At 41.8% G+C, this 18648-nt stretch overlaps 2 protein-coding genes across 2 annotated transcripts in view; one reads left to right on the top strand and one right to left on the bottom strand.

The window, feature by feature from the left end:
• orc5 (origin recognition complex, subunit 5) overlaps window positions 1-9437 on the top strand; it is a 10055-nt gene extending 618 nt beyond the window's left edge. Inside the window, exons 2-15 of the mRNA XM_053649953.1 lie at window positions 1-121; window positions 227-319; window positions 414-599; window positions 811-885; window positions 1780-1891; window positions 2057-2187; window positions 2734-2782; window positions 4483-4573; window positions 4696-4748; window positions 5641-5753; window positions 6505-6552; window positions 7560-7670; window positions 8467-8579; window positions 8882-9437. The exon at window positions 1-121 is cut by the window's left edge and continues 1 nt beyond it. Coding sequence (XP_053505928.1) covers window positions 5-121; window positions 227-319; window positions 414-599; window positions 811-885; window positions 1780-1891; window positions 2057-2187; window positions 2734-2782; window positions 4483-4573; window positions 4696-4748; window positions 5641-5753; window positions 6505-6552; window positions 7560-7670; window positions 8467-8579; window positions 8882-8927 — 1338 coding nt within the window. The 5' untranslated portion in view covers window positions 1-4 and the 3' untranslated portion in view covers window positions 8928-9437. The remainder of the gene's footprint in view (window positions 122-226; window positions 320-413; window positions 600-810; window positions 886-1779; window positions 1892-2056; window positions 2188-2733; window positions 2783-4482; window positions 4574-4695; window positions 4749-5640; window positions 5754-6504; window positions 6553-7559; window positions 7671-8466; window positions 8580-8881) is intronic.
• A 2827-nt stretch (window positions 9438-12264) lies between these two features.
• On the bottom strand, window positions 12265-18444 carry guca1a (guanylate cyclase activator 1A). The gene is made up of 4 exons (XM_053649954.1): window positions 18235-18444; window positions 15172-15321; window positions 12731-12824; window positions 12265-12392 (listed from the first exon to the last, which is right to left on the bottom strand). Exons 1-4 carry the CDS (start codon window positions 18430-18432, stop codon window positions 12265-12267), a joined length of 570 nt encoding a protein of 189 aa, XP_053505929.1. The 5' UTR covers window positions 18433-18444.
• Between the last annotated feature and the right edge of the window lie 204 nt (window positions 18445-18648).

Below are 18648 nucleotides of genomic sequence, written 5' to 3'. Positions count from 1 at the left end.
GAAGATGTCCGGTGCAGTGCTGCAGTGTCCTGGATATCCTGAAGATAAACTCCGAACTTTAACAGAAGACCTGACGTGTCGAGAAGCGCAGGCGGGAACTCTGCTCAGTCTGATGGGAGAGGTAAAACACACACTTATATACATATACATATACACACATACAATACACAACCCCTACTGTTAGTAAAATCCCTGAAGACTGAGTGTGTGTTGTGTGTCGGATCAGCCGGATCAGTACAGCTATCCCTCAGTGTTCATCTACGGCCACCGAGCGACAGGAAAGAGTCACGTCCTCCTCACGCTTCTCACACAGCTGCAGGTAAGAGCCGAGATTACAGCTCAGATCAAACCACCTGATCGTGGAAGTGTTCAGGGTTAACACTATGTGTGTGTGTGTGTGTGTGTGTGTGAAGCTCCCGTACGCTGCAGTGAGTTGTGTGGAGTGTGTATCGGCAGGACTGATGTTGGAGCAGGTGTTCTCGGCTCTGTTCGGGCCAGACGCCGCGTCTCTCCTCCCGCGCTCTCCTTCGCTCTCTGACTTTGTGAGGATCTACAGACAGGCGTGTGTTGAACGTCCTGCTCGACAAACCCGCTACATCGTGAGTGCGAAATACCGTACCAGCAGCGTACACTCGTGAGAAACAGCAACCAACACCTTCATAACTCTGACAAAGAAACGTCAGACCATATACACACATGCCACGTGTTGATCAGTCTGAATCGTTCAGAAGATGGTTAGAGGGCCATGTCAGGCCTGCTGTACAGCGAGAGGTACTCAAATGAAAACGGTCACATTGTGTGTTTTGGAAGGTCGTGGAAAAAGCGGAGCTGCTCAGGGACATGGAGGCCAACCTTCTGCCTGCTCTGCTGCGCCTGCAAGAACTGGTGATAATACTCGCCTCACACTCTCACCCTCTCACGCTCACTTCACACTCTCACCCTCTCACGCTCACCTCTCACTCTCACCTCACCCTCTCACGCTCACTTCACACTCTCACCCTCTCACACTCACGCTCACCTCTCACTCTTACCTCACCCTCTCACGCTCACTTCACACTCTCACCCTCTCACGCTCACCTCTCACTCTTACCTCACCCTCTCACGCTCACTTCACACTCTCACCCTCTCATGCTCACCTCTCACTCTCACCTCACCCTCTCACGCTCACTTCACCCTCTCACGCTCACTTCACCCTCTCACGCTCACTTCACACTCTCACCTCTCACTTTCACCTCACCCTCTCACGCTCACTTCACACTCTCACCCTCTCATTCTCACAGTCTCACCCTCTCACTTCACACTCACCTCTCACTCTCACCTCACTCTCACCCTCTCACTTCACACTCTTGCCCTCTCACCTCACTCTCACACTCTCACCCTCTCACTTCACACTCTCACCTCACCCTCTCACCTCACTCTCACTCTCTCACCCTCACCTCACTCTCTCACCCTCTCACCTCACCCTCTCGCCTCACTCTCTCACCCTCTCACTTCACACTCTCACCCTCTCACTTCAAACTCACCCTCACACCACCGACATGCAGACTCAACCAGGGTCCTCTGTGAATCACCTGTTACTATAGAAACCATAACATGTTAGAATGACTGCATTAATGTAATGGAAGTGAAGCAACCAATCAGAATCCAGAATTCAGGTGTAATGTTGACTAATGCAGTAATGTCAGTAATGTCTTTTAAGTGATGCTTAATGTAAAGAGTTATAACTAACGTGTGTGTGTGTGTGTGTGTGTGTGTGTGTGTGTGTGTGTGTGTGTTCAGGTGGATGATAATGTGACAGTTTTCCTGCTCAGTGAGATCGTGTGGGAGAAGTTTCGCCCCAACACCGGCTGCTTCGAACCTCTGCTGCTGCACTTCCCCGATTACACTAAAGGTAACTCATACACACACACACACACTCACACACACATTCGCACACTCCCACACACACTCATTCACACAGATGGTTTCCTGTTTCCTTCTCTTTATTCAGTGTGATTTTAATCAGGTGTGTGTGTTTGTGTGTGTTTGTTTGTGTGTGTGTGTGTGTGTGTCACAGCGGAGCTCCTGCACATTCTGTCTCGAGACGCTCACCCATCACACACACCTGAGCTGTACACTTCATACATCAACATCCTGCTCGGGGTTTTCTACTCTGTGTGCAGAGACCTGAGGGAGCTACGCCACCTGGTAACACACACACACACTCTCTCTCACACACACACACACACACACACACACACACACACACTTACACTTGCTTGCAGAAGTATTGTTTTGTTTTTAAAATTTAATATGTTTTGATGTATGTTTAGTATTTATTTAGTTGTTTACTGTTTACCTATTTATTTATTGACTTATTTAGCTGCTTATTTATTTCTATATTTGTTTTGTCTCGTTATTTACTTACTTGTTTACGCATTTATTTATTTGCTTGTTTGTTTATTTACCTATTAACCCAGTTACTTATTGATTTGATTTAGTTAATTATGTAATAGCTTACTTATTTAATTAACTTTGTTGTTTATTTACTTGTCTACATAATTATTTAATTATTTCTTCACCTTTTTGTTTGTTTATTTACCTGTTTATTTGATCATTTGTTTATTTACTTGTTTTGCATAATTATATTTGTTAGTTCGTGTATTTACACTCTTGTTTACTGATTTATTTACTTACTTGTTGTTTGTCTATTCACGTATCTCTCACGTGTAAATGTTTTCCCCTCTTTAATAGGCCGCGTTAAACTTCTGTAAGTTCTGTGAGCCTTTGGAGAAAGGAGAAGGTAAACATGCAGCGCTTTCAGGAATAAATAATATGTAGTTGTATTGTGTATTTGTTATGACGGGAAACTGAGGGGTTATAAACACAGAAAAAAATCACAAAAATACTCTGCTGTCATGGATATAAACAAATGAAAACACAACACAGGTTTATCAAAAAAAATCTTTGTTAAATATAGGTGTGCAACAATTATTGGCACCCCTATGAATTCATATGAGAAAAATATATTTGAAGTTTATTCCCATTGATATTTTATTTTTTTTTGTACACCAGGGTGACTAGGAACAGGAAATTGTTCAACCATGACTTCCTGTTTCACAGGGGTATAAATATGAGGTAACACACAGGCCAAATTCCCTTAGTCGTTCATAACGATGGGTAAGAGCGAGGTATATAGCTGTGATGTGCGGCAAAAGGTTGTTGAGCTTCACACAATGGGGCGTGGCTATAAGAAAATAGCACAAGCATTGAAAATGCCCATTTCCACCATCAGGGCAATAATTAAGAAGTTCCAGACAACTGGAAATGTTATGAATCCACCTGGAATTGGACGAGTGTCTATATCGTCTCAACGCACTGTGAAGAGGACGGTTCGAGTGGACAAAACATCTCCAAGGATCACAGCTGGAGAACTGCAGAAGTTAGTTGTGTCTTGGGGTCAGAAAGTCTCCAAAACTACAATCTGAAGTCACCGACATCACCACAAGCTATTTGGAAGGGTTTCAAGAAAAAAGCCTCTACTCTCATCCAAAAACAAACTTGAGCGTCTTCAGTGTGCCAGACACTACTGGAACTTCAAATGGGATCGGGTTCTATGGTCAGATGAAACCAGAATAGAGCTTTTTGGTAATAAACACCAGAGGTGGTTTTGGAGCACACAGAGAGGTTGCCATATGGAGAAGTACCTCATGCCCACGGTTAAATATGGAGGTGGATCTTTAATGTTTTTCGGCTGTTTTTCTGCCAGAGGACCTGGACATTTTGTTAGAATACGTGGCATCATGGACTCTATCAAATATCAACAGATATTAAATGAAAACCTGACTGCCTCTGACAGAAAGCTTCAAATGGGCCGTGGTTGGATCTTCCAGCAGGACAATGATCCAAAATATACATCAAAATCAACACAAAAATGGTTTACTGACCACAAAATCAAGGTCCTGCCATGGCCATCCCAGTCCCCTGACCTGAACCCCATAGAAAACCTGTGGGGTGAACTGAAGAGGAGACTCCACCAGCGTGGACCTCGAAATGTGAAGGATCTGGAGAGATTCTGTATGGAGGAACGCTCTCAGATCCCTCACCATGTATTCTCCAACCTCATCAGGCGTTATAGGAGAAGACTCAGAGCTGTTATCTTGGCAAAGGGAGCTAGCACAAAGTATTGACTAACAGGGTGCCAATAATTGATAACAGAAATGGTGAAGAATATTCGATAATAAATATTCAAGATATCAAACATTTACTTTCTTTGTTTTTAAACATTATTAAAATAAAATTAAAATTCCAATCCCCCCCCCCCCCCCCCCCAGACTTTTGGACCCCACTATCTGTATTATCGAAAGCATTTATTACACTTTATATTTATTATTTATTATTATGGATGGCTGGTTGATCTGTTCAGCGCGAGTTAATTAGTATAACACTCGGGTGTGAGATGCGACGTGTTTGATTTGTTGTTCTGTAATTCCTCCTGTAAAGCCAGAGAGAGCGACACACACAAGCTGTGGAAGAACATCGAGCCTCACCTGAAGAAGGCCATGCAGAGTGTGTACCTGAGAGAGGTGTCCAGGTGCGACGACTGAACTGACTACAGTGCCGTGATGAGTGGAATCTTTACTTACTGGCCTTTATAACACTCCTGCCACTGTGTGTGTGTGTGTGTGTGTGTGTGTGTGTGTGTGTGATCCTCAGTGTTCAGTGGGAGCAGCAGCAGATGGATGAGAAGGAAGCCACAGCTCTCAGAGGTAAACGCAGCAAAAGGAGAATAAATGTGACCTTGCGGTCACACTAGCGAGCGACGGAGCGGCACACAAAGCCGTGAAATAAGTGCTGCTATTGGACGATATATCGTTCTGGAAATAATTGTGATAGGCGATATTATTGTGATTTTAAGACCAGTTCATGCCACTGATCTACTGATGATACAACATCATAACGACGCAAGTACACGCTTTCAAAGAGCTTTTAAGATTATTCGTGAACTGGAACGTCAAAGAAATAGTTTTTGTCTTCTGGTGAAAATGTGCTTTAAATTCAGTCAATATTTCCTCACGTGGTCATATTTATTCATCATATTACATCACGTCCACGTGTCGTACGGCGAGTCGATAACGATGTAATTATCCTGACACGCCTAGAGACGAATCCAAACCGCGGTCTCTAACGACCCTTCTGCTTCAGTTCCTTCCTGCGCTTAGTTAATGCTTCCTTTTGAAGACGTATAACCGCGGTTTCGTCTTTAAACCCTGTCGTTAAACGTGTGCCGAGACGTCACGCAGAAAAATAAAGCTTAGAAAGGAAGTAGCCGAGATCGCCGGTGTCTCTGGTAAGTGTGCGTAATCTGAGACATGGGAATGATGTAAAACATGTAATAGAAAGCTTCTAGGAAGAAGGTATACGTGTACTGTATACAGCTTACCACTGTTACTCGTCGGCCACGCCCACTAGAGACGAGCGACTTTTCACCTGCACGTGTGAAAGTATGGAAAATGGATGCGTTAGTCTTTATACGCTGCAAAGATAAAATGCTCTCTTAGCTCTTTATTATTATTAGCATTATGCCCATCTTCTCTTTCTCTCTCTGTGTGTTTGTGTGTGTTTGTGTGTGTGTGTGTGTGTGTGTGTGTGTGTGTGTAGGTTTATCAGCCCACGCTCATGTAGAACTGCCTTATTACTCCAAATTCCTGCTGATTGCAGCATATCTGGCCTCCTATAATCCGGCCAGGACGGACCGACGCTTCTTCCTCAAGGTCAGTACTGCCCCGCCCCTCCCAGCCCCGCCCCGCCCCGCGAGTGCGAGGTTCTGTTGAGTTTGTGAGGTTCTGTTGTCTGACAACAGAAGCAGAAAAAATATGTAAATGAGAACAGCTTTGTTGGACGTTCGCCCGTATTATAATACAGTATGTGAGCACAGGGAGTAGGAGAGAAACTGACACTAGGCAGATTGCAAATACGGCGCGATGACATAATGAATATTCTAATTAGTGCATGATATCATCTGGCCACATTTACCAACAAGTATACTGACGTTATTGTGAAGACGAAGCAATGCCTGGGAAATGCACGTTTAGTCCGGCATGGCTGGGAAAGGTGCTGTATAAAACTCGGTTGTGTTTTTATTATTATTAATAATAATAGTAATAATTTTATTTAAGAATTACATTTTATCGTGAAGCATCTGTACGAACCTTGTAAAAATAAATTAATTGGCGTCATCTCACATTTGAATATAAGACGAGTCTTATCTAACTGAAATTAAAACCTGTGTCAAAACTACACGTCACAGCTGTCGTACGTGACTGAAGCGTGTGTGCTTTTACACGTACAGTACGCCTAGTGCACCACGTAGGGCGTGTAGTGGCATTCGGTTATACCCTCGATAGAGCGCTGGAACTCGTGACTAGGGAGTCATTAGGAATTTGATGTGTGTGTTAGCAGGTTAGTCTAAAACATAAATAAATAAAAAAATAAATAAATATCTGTCTGTTTCTTTGTGAACAGCATCATGGGAAAATCAAGAAAACCAATTTCCTGAAGAAACACGAAAAAGTGAGTGATGTTTAATATACGAAAGAAGCACAAGGTCTCCTTACCTCCTTTACAAACTATTCATGTGTGTTTCAATCTCTCACTCTCTCTCTCTGTCTGTCTCTCTCTCTCTCTCTGTCTCTCTCTCTCTCTGTCGCTGTCTCTCTCTCTCTGTCGCTGTCTCTCTCTCTCTCTCTGTCGCTGTCTCTCTCTCTCTGTCGCTCTGTCTCTCTGTCGCTGTCTCTCTCTCTCTCTGTCGCCGTCTCTCTCTCTCTGTTGCTCTATCTTTCTCTCTCTGTCACTGTCTCTCTCTGTTGCTCTATCTGTCTCTCTCTGTCACTGTCTCTCTCTGTCGCTCTATCTTTCTCTCTCTGTCGCTGTCTCTCTCTGTCGCTCTGTCTTTCTCTCTCTCTCTCTGTGTCTGTCTCTCTCTCTCTGTCTGTCTGTATGTCTCTCTCTCTCTCTCTGTGTCTGTCTCTCTCTCTCTGTATGTCTCTCTCTCTCTCTCTCTGTCTGTGTCTCTCTCTCTGTCTGTGTCTCTCTCTCTGTCGCTCTGTCTTTCTCTCTGTCGCTGTCTCTCTCTCTGTCGCTGTCTCTCTCTCTCTGTCGCTCTATCTTTCTCTCTCTCTGTCGCTGTCTCTCTCTCTCTGTCGCTGTCTCTCTCTCTCTGTTGCTGTCTCTCTCTCTCTGTCTCTCTCTCTCTCTCTGTCGCTGTCTCTCTCTCTCTCTGTCGCCGTCTCTCTCTCTCTCTGTCGCTCTATCTTTCTCTCTCTGTCACTGTCTCTCTCTGTCGCTCTATCTTTCTCTCTCTGTCGCTGTCTCTCTCTGTCGCTCTATCTTTCTCTCTCTGTCGCTGTCTCTCTCTCTCTGTCGCTGTCTGTCTCTCTCTGTCGCTCTATCTTTCTCTCTCTGTCGCTGTCTCTCTCTGTCGCTCTATCTTTCTCTCTCTCTCTCTCTCTCTGTCGCTGTCTCTCTCTCTCTCTGTCTGTCTCCCTCTCTGTCTCTCTTTCTCTGTCTCTCTCTCTCAGACTAGTAACCATCTGTTGGGGCCGAAGCCGTTTCCTCTGGACAGGTTGTTGGCGATCTTCTACAGTGTGGTGGACAGTCGCGTGGCTCCGACAGCTAACATCTTCTCTCAGGTTATTATATTACACCTCTTTATCATTTATAATGGCTGTACACCAAGCAGCTAGGTTATTAATCCTCACCGGGCCTGACAGGATAATAAACTACGAGCCAGTGATGAGTTTGATTGGGCAGCAGGGGGCAGTATTATCAAATTCTGTTTACTGTGGTCTAGGACAATAAGTATTCATTCTATCCCAAAATAATGAAAGGGTATGGAGAAATATAAATCTAAAATATTATTTATTTACATATGGCACAATTGCATAAGTATTCACACGCCTAAAGTAGTTCTGCTGTAACTATCTCTCAGAGGTCACGTATTCGCTCAGGTGGAGTCGTCCTGCCTGTCATTAAAGTGTCATTATGATCTTAATATAAATACACTTGTTCACTGAAGAACCCAGAGTTAGTTCGAGATCACACCTAAACACACGGCATCGAGGAGACCAAAGAGCTCCAGCACAAGGTTCTGGAAAAAAATTAAACTTTGAATACACAGCAGCACGACTTTAAACCCGTTATTAAAAAATGTCCATCCAACAAAATCAGCGACCGAGTAAAGAGCGGATTAGTCTGAGAAGCGGCCGAGAGGCCGTGGGTAACGCGGAACGTGGTGCTGCCACCACCATGCTTCGTAATGAGTATCAGTCAGGGGTTCGGTATAAAAATATATCCTAAACTTTAAAACATACATCGTTTTGGATGAATGGCAGCATTCCACACACACACACACACACAGGTTATATTAATGTGGGTTTTGTGTGTGTGTGTGTGTGTGTGTAGTCATGTATATTTGTCTTCGTGTAGATTTCATCTCTGGTCACACTGCAGCTCCTCACTCAGGTGGGACACGATGACCAGCTCGACTGTCCTAAGTACAAGTGTGCCGTGTCCCTCGACTTCATCCTCGCCATCTCCAGGTGCGTGTGTGTGTGTGTGTGTGTGTGTGTGTGTCTGTCGTATGGTAATATTGCATCTCGGTAATGCTTAGTGTCAGTTATGAGAATGCATGAGTCTATATTCTGATAAATATATTTATATATAATATATGTGCTGTCAGCAGCTTTGACAGTAGAGCAGCTGCAAATCACAGGTGTTTATTTATAATCAACATGCTCGTTAAAATAATACGCTGTCGTTTCTATAGTAACGGCTCGTTCACAGTTCTGTTTTCATATACGCATTTTATTCTTTACTCCTGACTTGTTCTTTCTCGTCTCAGGACGCTCAGCTTTGACATCGTGAGGTATCTGTATGACTTCCTGTGAAGGAAACCGCCGTCCGATTGGACGGCACGCCCTGGAATGCCGTGAGTGAGGTGGGAGGGGCTTGGACCGTAGGCTCTGTGCTGTGATTGGCTGAATCAGGAAAGGTGTACAGTGTATAAAATAAATAAATAAATACAGGTATTATTTTTGGGTTTGGAGACCATGTTAAGGTCTTTAAATCTCAATACAAGCGCTTATCCTAGGATGATCGTGTAGGATGTGTTTGTTTATGGAAGTGGGCGTGGCCTAAAACCCAGCGCTCGCTCGCTACTGTGTAGTTAGACTTTACATTGTCCTGGGTGCTATAGTGTTTATAATGTTTGTAATAAATAACTAAATAAACACTGTGTTTGAAGCTTTAAATACATTGAAGTTTTAAATCTGAGTGATTTTCTTTAAATGCGTTGTTTACCGAAGAGTGCAGGTTGCTGGTTCGATAACTTGATAAGTAATTAAACGTTATAAGAATATGGACGTTATTATGAGTACGAGTTGTTCCTGCTGAAAATGTCGCCCCCTAGTGATCGAGAGCATTTTTAATGCAAGCGTTGTTTATTGAATCAATGTCACGTTACTTTAGACAAATATGTCTGTAAACATATCTATAATCTCTCACTGGGTTTTACCTACTAAAGCACTTGACTTTATTACACACTAAATGAATGAACTCGTGGATTAAATCTCCGCTCCTCACGTCCTCACGCTTGCACGAGTTGGCAAAATCATCATAGATCTGTCTTTGATGTCCTAATTATTATTATTTAATTTATTATTATTTAATAATTATTATTTGGTGATTTATTAGATGTGTTATTGATCCCAAGCAGTAATCCTACACTAGCATTAAAAATAGCATCTACAGTATGAGGGGGGAAAAAGTGAACTAATTTTCATTAACAGAGCTCATAGTCGTTGCGTATTGTTTATTCTTCATCATTTAATCTATTCATTATTTTGCAATCAGACTCCTGCCAGAAATATCCAGAGGAATCCAGATGTTTGTCCATCATCTGGAACGCGGCATTAAAACAGACCGGAATTGCTAAATACGAGAACGGGGACGTGATGCAACACTGGACGTATAGTGAGAGTAAAGGGAGTGTGAAGCGAGCTGACGCAGTGAATCAGACAACCGTAAGAGGAAGTCATGGTTAAAGTGCTAACTCCTTCTCACAGCTTCACTTTGTTCACAAAAACAGCATCGTCTAAAGTAAAAAAAAAAAAAAAAACCCCAAAACAACAAGAGTGTTTCGTTCGTTCCTGTGCAAATCGTTATAGAAACCGAAGAAAACGCTAAAAGAGTTCAGAAACTGACTCGTCTGGTCTCGTGTCCTATTATTCGCCACGAGCGCTGAGTTTCCACTTCATCACCTCCACCCATGATGATCTTTTACTAATACAGGCTCAGCGGTGGTTCTCTCAGGGCCACCCCTGCGTGGGTAGAGGGGTGCCAATACTTTGAGCAGACCGACACTTGGTCAGTGTACACGTCATAAGAAACCACACACGTCATATTTCTGAGTTGGTTTTTTAATGTAATAAAAAGCACGAGCAGGTCGACATGACTTCTGTATTTCTGTTACGCAAGGCACAGAATGCGTCAGGGCTCGCGTTACTGCACCGAGACAGCACTGTCTATTAAAAATACACGACATCAAGCTCATTTTCACCAATTTATCTTTTAATAAAGGAAAAAGTGAACACGGTTCATGTAAAGACAATCGGGCGCCAGCACAGGCGTGATTTTTCTGCTCTTACAGCGGATATACGCGCTCGAGACCGAGAGTAGCGCTACAGCGTGTTTAAAAAAAGAAAACGACGACGAATGACCGTCGAAAGAGTTTCCCGAACGGAGTGTTGCGTCGTGTTTCCTTTCACGCGCTTTTAAAATACAAGAAGTTTTTAAATGACCAGAACGACCGACGTGAGCGTCTGTACGTATCGTTCAGAAAGATTCACCTAGCTAATTTTCTCTGTACACGTGAGCTAGCTACGTTACTGTGCTATTTATTTGAGCGCAGTTTACGATGTTGCAGTATGGTAATTGGTCATTAAATGTTTAAAAAAAAAACACACAAAAAAATACCTTAAATGATCTCCATGCTCTTGTCTATGGTCAAATTTCTAACACGTGAATTACAAAGATTACGGTTAGAGGCGGAGTTAGTGTTCACGTAATTTCTTGAAACTCAGTTCTTATGAAATCGAATGAAAAACAACTCCATCTCAACTCCAGGCCTGATCACCCCAGAGAGCAATAGCGAGTCGTCTCCAGAAAGGACCGGAAATAAAAATACAGTAAAATAGTTTATTTAAAAATAAAAAAAACCCCATAACGATACATTTTAGATATAGAATTAAAAAAAAAATTTCTCGTCTAATGTCCCTCATTAAAACACTCTTCAAATGAAAACATTCACAAACCCAGGAGTGTTTTTAATCGGTTTTGGTAGCTGAAATTTAGGTGCATCCTAATAATAAATATAGCTACGTACTTGTATAACAGTAGCATAGTGGATTTTATTTCCCGTAAACGCACCCGGAACATTCGTATCCATTTACCGTGACGGAAAGCCAAGACGACGCGCCAGCGGGAAAATTGAGCCCAAGACAAAACCTTGCTAATGTGAGATTGGGGAAAGGGGGCGGGGCTTACAAACACCTAATCGGCTGTCAGTCATTCCAGATTCACACGTTGACTGGCTCCTCTGCTGTTTTTACTGGGGGCAAAAAAAAAAAAGAAGACTGCTCATTCAGGGTGCGCAAAATCCATAGCGGCTGGCAGGTCTGTAAAGAGAAATATTTTCGAATGGGCAACGTCAACGCGATGGTATGGTGAAGGTTGTAAAATGTGTATTGCTGATGGAATCAGGTGTTTCTGAAAAGGGAAATCAGCACACTGTGCTAGACTTCAGCCCTCCAGGAATGTTTTCTAGCATGTAGTCGCGTCACATCTTTACAAGTCAACCGTCTTGACTCGAGACTTGTCTTATGAATATAAATATGATATACATTTCGAGCTGATGGAAGGATTACTGATGATCATATATACATATATACATATAAAATGCCAGTTTAACGCTCTTTGGACGCACTCGGTGACCGTTATTTATAAGTGCTGCGTTCCAGAACTGTTTTCAGTTGGAGAATAATGTATAGACACAGAACACCTAACAATGAAGGAGTGCGTTTAAAAGCAGTACTGGAGCGCCGCCCGGCTATAACGTTCTCTCTGCTTCTTGAAAACTTCACCAACCGCCTTCTGCTCTACTGATAATTGTTGAAAAGGAGTTCCTCCTGAGAGCTCGTTCTCGCACTTCTGGTGAGGCTCTAACTCTTACACGCTGTTCCTGCGGTTGTGGATCATGGCCACAATGTGACTGAGGTCCAAACTCTTCATCATCACCTCCATGAACTCTTCGTCTCGGCGCGCTCCTTCGACAAACTCCTCCAGAGACAGCTCGCCTGTTCAGAGAGGGGGAAAAAAAGCTCTTTGATTGTCCTTGAAGGGTTCTTAAATGATAATGCGTTCTTAGCCTCCTAAAAGGTTTATACATGGAACCGTTTCTGATGGGGAACAGTCTTTTGCAGGGTTCTTCATGAGTTCTTAAAAGGTTAATCGGATAGGTGAGGGTTCTCGGCCTTCTAACGTTCTACATGCGATCCTTTCTCATAGGGAAATACTGTTGCAAGGTTCTTTAAGAGTTTGTTGGAAAAGTAAACTTTAGCAGCTTGTAACTTATTTGAGGTTTTTACATTTTTGCACGTGGATCATAAATAACGCGTTCGAGTCGCTGACTCACCGTCTCCGTTCACATCGATCCTCTCAAACACGCGGTTGGTGAAGTCTTCCGCGCTCACTTCCTGAGAATCGCTGCCGTTAATGGCACGGATAGCCTGGTACACACACACACACACACACACACACACACACACACACAGTACTGTAGTAGACACATTTAATAGTAAATCTGCAGTTTATGCCTCTAACAGAACGTCGTCATATTATTTTAATTGTATTATTATTATTATTATTATTAGAATTGTTTTATTATTACTATTATTGTTTTATTATTATTGTTGTTGTTGTTTATTATTATTATTTGAATTGTTTATTATTATTATTATTAGAATTGTTTTATTATTATTTGAATTGTTTTTATTATTATTATTATTAGAATTGTTTTATTATTACTATTATTGTTTTATTATTATTATAATGTTTATTATTATTTGAATTGTTATTATTATTATTAGAATTGTTTTATTATTATTATTGTTGTTTATTATTATTATTTGAATTGTTTATTATTATTATTATTATTATTATTTGATTTGTTTTTATTATTATTTGAATTGTTTTTATTTTTATTATTATTATTATTATTATTTACATTTTGAAGTGTACTTTTCTTATCATTCTGAATAGGTATTGTGAAGGTTTGTAATGCACTAAATTGATAAGGTTTAGAAATAAAGTCCTATACGAGTAAACACTATATTTTATGTTTTTAACAGAACGTTTGTCAACATAAACGTTGTGCATAGTTATGAATATCTAAGCCTTCGTTAAGAGACTTATTTGAAACTGACAAATCATGACCTTAACCTTTCGCTAAAACATAATCCTAATCCTGTCTCTCACCGTAATCCATAATCTCGTCATCTTTTTCATATTTTCATATCGAGTTCTCATGTTGTGGGAGAAAAAAGTGAAATGGTGTTTTTTTAAAAAAAAAAAAAGCAAATATATTGCTGACTAATAGGGTGAAATGATGATGCTTTTAAACTTCTAACGATTTCATTTATTTATTTATTTATTTATTAACCGTATTTAATTTGTTGCTATTTCATCGAATTTTACTGGAGATTGTATGTGCAATATAAAAAGATGACGACGATGATGATGATTTATTATTATTATTATTATTATTATTATTATTATGATGATGATGATGATGATGATGAACACCTCAGGACTGGATGGTAGAGGACACGCTAACATACAGACGAGACGCTCGAGTTAAAGCTGCACGTGACCCAAATCAGGTCACGAACAGTGACACGGTTATTTATAACCTCGTTATCAGTGTCTCGGAGGTCGACGTGCTCTGAGAATACAGAAGTATATCTGAGCAGCTTATATCAAGATTTGCAGGATGACGTGAGATTATGCGTTACAAAGTAAACAACCTCATAATGAATCACAACAGCCGTCATAACGCCGTTATAAACATCCAATACCATGTTTAAAAGCAGAAGTTGAGCATCTTGTGTCAGTATTCACACGATAATATTTTATAAACAGGCTGACATAAGAGAATTCTTATTCAAAGGTTGTCTACTTAACAAGTTTATAACATGGAAAACCAATATTCACAGGTTTCCTATATTCAAGGATATTATTTTCCCAGGGTTCTTATATTCCCAGAGTTCCTAGATTCCCAAGGTTCCTATATGACCCGGGTCCTATTTTCCCAGAGCACTATATTCCCAGAATCCTTTATTCCAGGAGTTTATATTCCCACTGACATATTTTCCCAGGGTTCTGATATTCCCAGGACACTATATTCCCAGAGTTGTACATCGCCAGGTTTCATATAGTATTCCCAAATCCCCGTATTCCCAGGGGTCCTATTCTCCCGTGTTTTCTATATTCCCAGAGTTCCTATTTTCAGACAGGTCCTATATTCCTAGAGTTTCTATTTTCCCAGGGTTTATATATTCCTAGAATTCCTATTATCCCAGGATTCCCATATTCCCAGAGTTCCTATTTTCCCAGGATTCCCATATTCCTAGAGTTCCTATTTTCCCAGGATTCCCATATTCCTAGTGTTCCTGTTTTTCCACAGGTTTTATATTCATAGAGTTCCTAATTTCCCAGGGTTTATATATTCCTAGAATTCCTATTATCCCAGGATTCCCATATTCCTAGAGTTCCTATTTTTCCAGGATTCCCATATTCCTAGAGTTCCTATTTTCCCAGGATTCCCATATTCTTAGTGTTCCTGTTTTTCCACAGGTTTTATATTCATAGAGTTCCTATTTTCCCAGGGGTTATGTATTCCTAGAATTCCTATTTTCCCAGGATTCCCATATTCCTAGTGTTCCTAATTTTCCACAGGTTTTATATTCCTAGAATTCCTATTTTCACAGTGTTTCTATATTCCTAGAATTCCTATTTTCCCAGGGTTTCTGTATACCTAGGGTTCCTATAGCGTTTCCTGGGCCACTATTTGTTTACCTTTATGATATTGAGCAGCTCATGTCGGTCTATGCAGCCGTTGCCATCCACATCATAAAGTCTGAAGTACCAGCGCAGTTTGTGCTCCATTTTTCCTCTCATTACGAGACTCAGTGCTGCTACATACTCCATGAAGTCTATATAACCATCCTGCAAAGGAAACAAAGTCGGTGGTAATACGTCCAGTATGTCGATGGTAAAGAGCCCTCGTCTGCTACGCTTACAGCGTCAATATTCTTTTGATATTTATGTATTTAATCTAGTCACTGAATGACATTCCATAATGATTTTGAATTTATTTACAGACAAAACGTCCATTTCAGCGTGACACATTGTGGTGATGTCACACTGCCAGACAGTGGCTCTGGATTTAACACTGCTCCTCACCTGAGCCGATATCATGCAAGTTCAGAATCAAGCGTAACGGAGACACGCCTGTTTTTTAGATAAACCCCGCCCCCACATGCGTACGGTAACTCACGTAACTTGTGAATAGTACACACGTCTGTAGTCTAGAGATCTGAACACCCTGCGTGTAATTTCTGTATTAAATCATGACTAGTCTAAATGTGGCCTTATATGAAGATGATTTCATAACTTTAGCGGCAATGAAGCAATGAAGTTTGTAAAATGAGAAAGCAGGGCAGATGTAATGATCTTCTGTAATGAACCTGAGTGATATCTTCAGTCGCGTCCATTACAGCTGAGGGAATGCTGTACTGGAGACGCTCGTGTGACCTGCAGCAGGTCAATAACAGACAGGTGTGACTGCACATCACCTATTTATAAACGTCTCATCGGGTTTGTGTGTCTTTATCCTGAAGGTAATCTTATAATCTCTGTGTTAGTATGACTCATTGTAATCAAACCTGACAGGAACCCGGTGCATCAACATCATCAAATAAAGAGAGAAGAGAGAAGAGATCTTCCATCCAACGCTTATCATTACTGCTTATCAAAAACAGCTTGTTTTCATGGGGTCAACACAATACTCCAAGGGCTCCTATATTCTAGGGTTCGATTGACCCAAGGTACCTGTATTCCCAGGCCCCTATTTACTCGAAGTTCCTGTATTCCCAGGCCTATATTTACCCGAGGTTCCTGTATTCCCAGGCCCCTATTTACCCGAGGTTCCTGTATTCCCAGGACCCTATTTACCCGAGGTTCCTGTATTCCCAGGCCCCTATTTACCCGAGGTTCCTGTATTCCCAGGCCCCTATTTACCCGAGGTTCCTGTATTCCCAGGCCCCTATTTACCCGAGGTTCCTGTATTCCCAGGCCCCTATTTACCCGAGGTTCCTGTATTCCCAGGCCCCTATTTACCCGAGGTTCCTGTATTCCCAGGCCCCTATTTACCCGAGGTTCCTGTATTCCCAGGCCCCTATTTACCCGAGGTTCCTGTATTCCCAGGCCCCTATTTACCCGAGGTTCCTGTATTCCCAGGCCCCTATTTACCCGAGGTTCCTGTATTCCCAGGCCCCTATTTACCCGAGGTTCCTGTATTCCCAGGACCCTATTTACCTGAGGTTCCTGTATTCCCAGGCCCCTTTTTACCCGAGGTTCCTGTATTCCCAGGCCCCTTTTTACCCGAGGTTCCTGTATTCCCAGGACCCTATTTACCCGAGGTTCCTGTATTCCCAATCCCCAATTTTCCCAGGGTTCCTCTCTTACCATGGTCTTGTTTTCCCATTGTTCCTATATTCCCAGGTTTCCTACATTCCCAGGGCCCAGGATTTCCAGGGTTCCTATATCACCAGGGCCTTATATTTCCTGGATTCTATTTCCCTGTGTTAAAAGGGTCCTATGTTCACTGCATTTTTATATTACCACTGTCCTACAGTATTTTCCCCAGAGTTCCTATGTTCCCAGGATCATATATTCCCATATATCCCCAGGATTCTATTAAGCAAAGGTTCCTGTATTCCCAGGTTCCTATATTCTGGGGGTTTCTATGTTCCCAGGATTCAATTTACTCAAGGTTCCTATATTTCCAGAGTTCCCAAGGTTCATATATTCAAATGGGTAACAATTTGGCCAGGGCTTTAAATTCCCAGGGCCCAATACTGCCGGACTAGTACTTTCCCAGGGTTCCTATATTCACACAGGCCTTTAATTCCCACTGTTTGTATAATCCCAGAGTTCAAGTATTTCCATATGCTTCCAAATTCCCACATTCCCAATAATACATTTCTAGGGCTCTATGTGCTCTGTTTCTTGTGTGGCTCCATGGTCCTAAGTTCCCTGGACCTATCTTCTACTTATTTTCCAAAGCCCCTGTCCCCAAGGCCCTATAAAATGGATGTTTTCAGGATCATACTTTCCCTCATTAAAATTTTTAGAAAATGACAGTGTTCCCCATATTTCCAGTATCCCATGTTCTCCTAACTGAAATGTTCCCCAGGATCCTGTATCCCCAGGGATCTATATTTTCTGTATTTTACACACACACACACACACACACACACACACACACACACACACATCCTGTTTATTATTATTATTAATTGAATCATTTATTTCTGAATTAGTTAGATCTCTTGAAAAACATGTCTTTCAAAGTGTGCATTTTAAAAGTTGAATAAAAACGTGTTCGTTTCCATCTCAGGGAGTATATATGACCTTTGATATATGACCTTTGTTGACCCCATGAACCCAGCCATGACCTTCGGATCCCTTCCACTCCCCATTTCATTTCCATTCTCAGATAAATTAAAGACGTTTTTCTTATTAATGTAACGATCGAATGCCGTCCCACTTGTTTTTACATTGTTAAGGAAGTAAGGCTTTCTGTTTGAGAGCCAAATTTGCATATATATGCAAATTAGCAGATAAGCATTCATGTCGCACGCACCACTGCAGTTTTATCTTTCATATTTTGTAAGGATACCTACATCATCATACTCTCTCAGTATAAAAAACAAATGAATGTTTGTCACAGCTTTAGTACAGTTAGTCATTAATATATAATATATATAATCTATATAACTATCGTTCCTTTAGTTCCCTTTGGTACCTTTAAGGCTACTTTTAAATTCTTGGTTCCTTGGAGAACACATTTCTCACCTTGTTCATATCGAAGGTGCGGAACATCTGTTCGATGTAAGCATTGGCCTCTGAATCGAGACCTCGGAGCCCAAAGAACTGCTTGAACTCGTGGAGCGTTAACTGACCCGAAGGACACTCGGTCATGAACTTCTTGTACCAGAGGTGCATCTCGACGGCCTGTAGATCGTCCACGGTGCAGCCTGTGGAGTTCCCCATGTCTGAAAGCGTTTCTTTATCAGAAGCCCAGTCGGTCCTCTGTGCAGGCGAGATCCCGGTGAGATCTTCGCGTCTCACAGACTCACGACTCTGGTGCTTGGAGAGGACGCAGGAGCTCCACGCGGCTTTTATAAGCGTCTCGGATCAAGCAGGTGATGATGGAGTCTAATCCAGAGCAGAATATAGTTATGAGGCTAAGATGGAGTTGGATTTTCT

Source organism: Ictalurus furcatus, chromosome 19 (assembly GCF_023375685.1).
Source record: "Ictalurus furcatus strain D&B chromosome 19, Billie_1.0, whole genome shotgun sequence".
Classification (NCBI taxonomy): Eukaryota; Metazoa; Chordata; class Actinopteri; order Siluriformes; family Ictaluridae; genus Ictalurus; species Ictalurus furcatus.
This window is presented reverse-complemented; position numbering and strand designations above follow the sequence as displayed.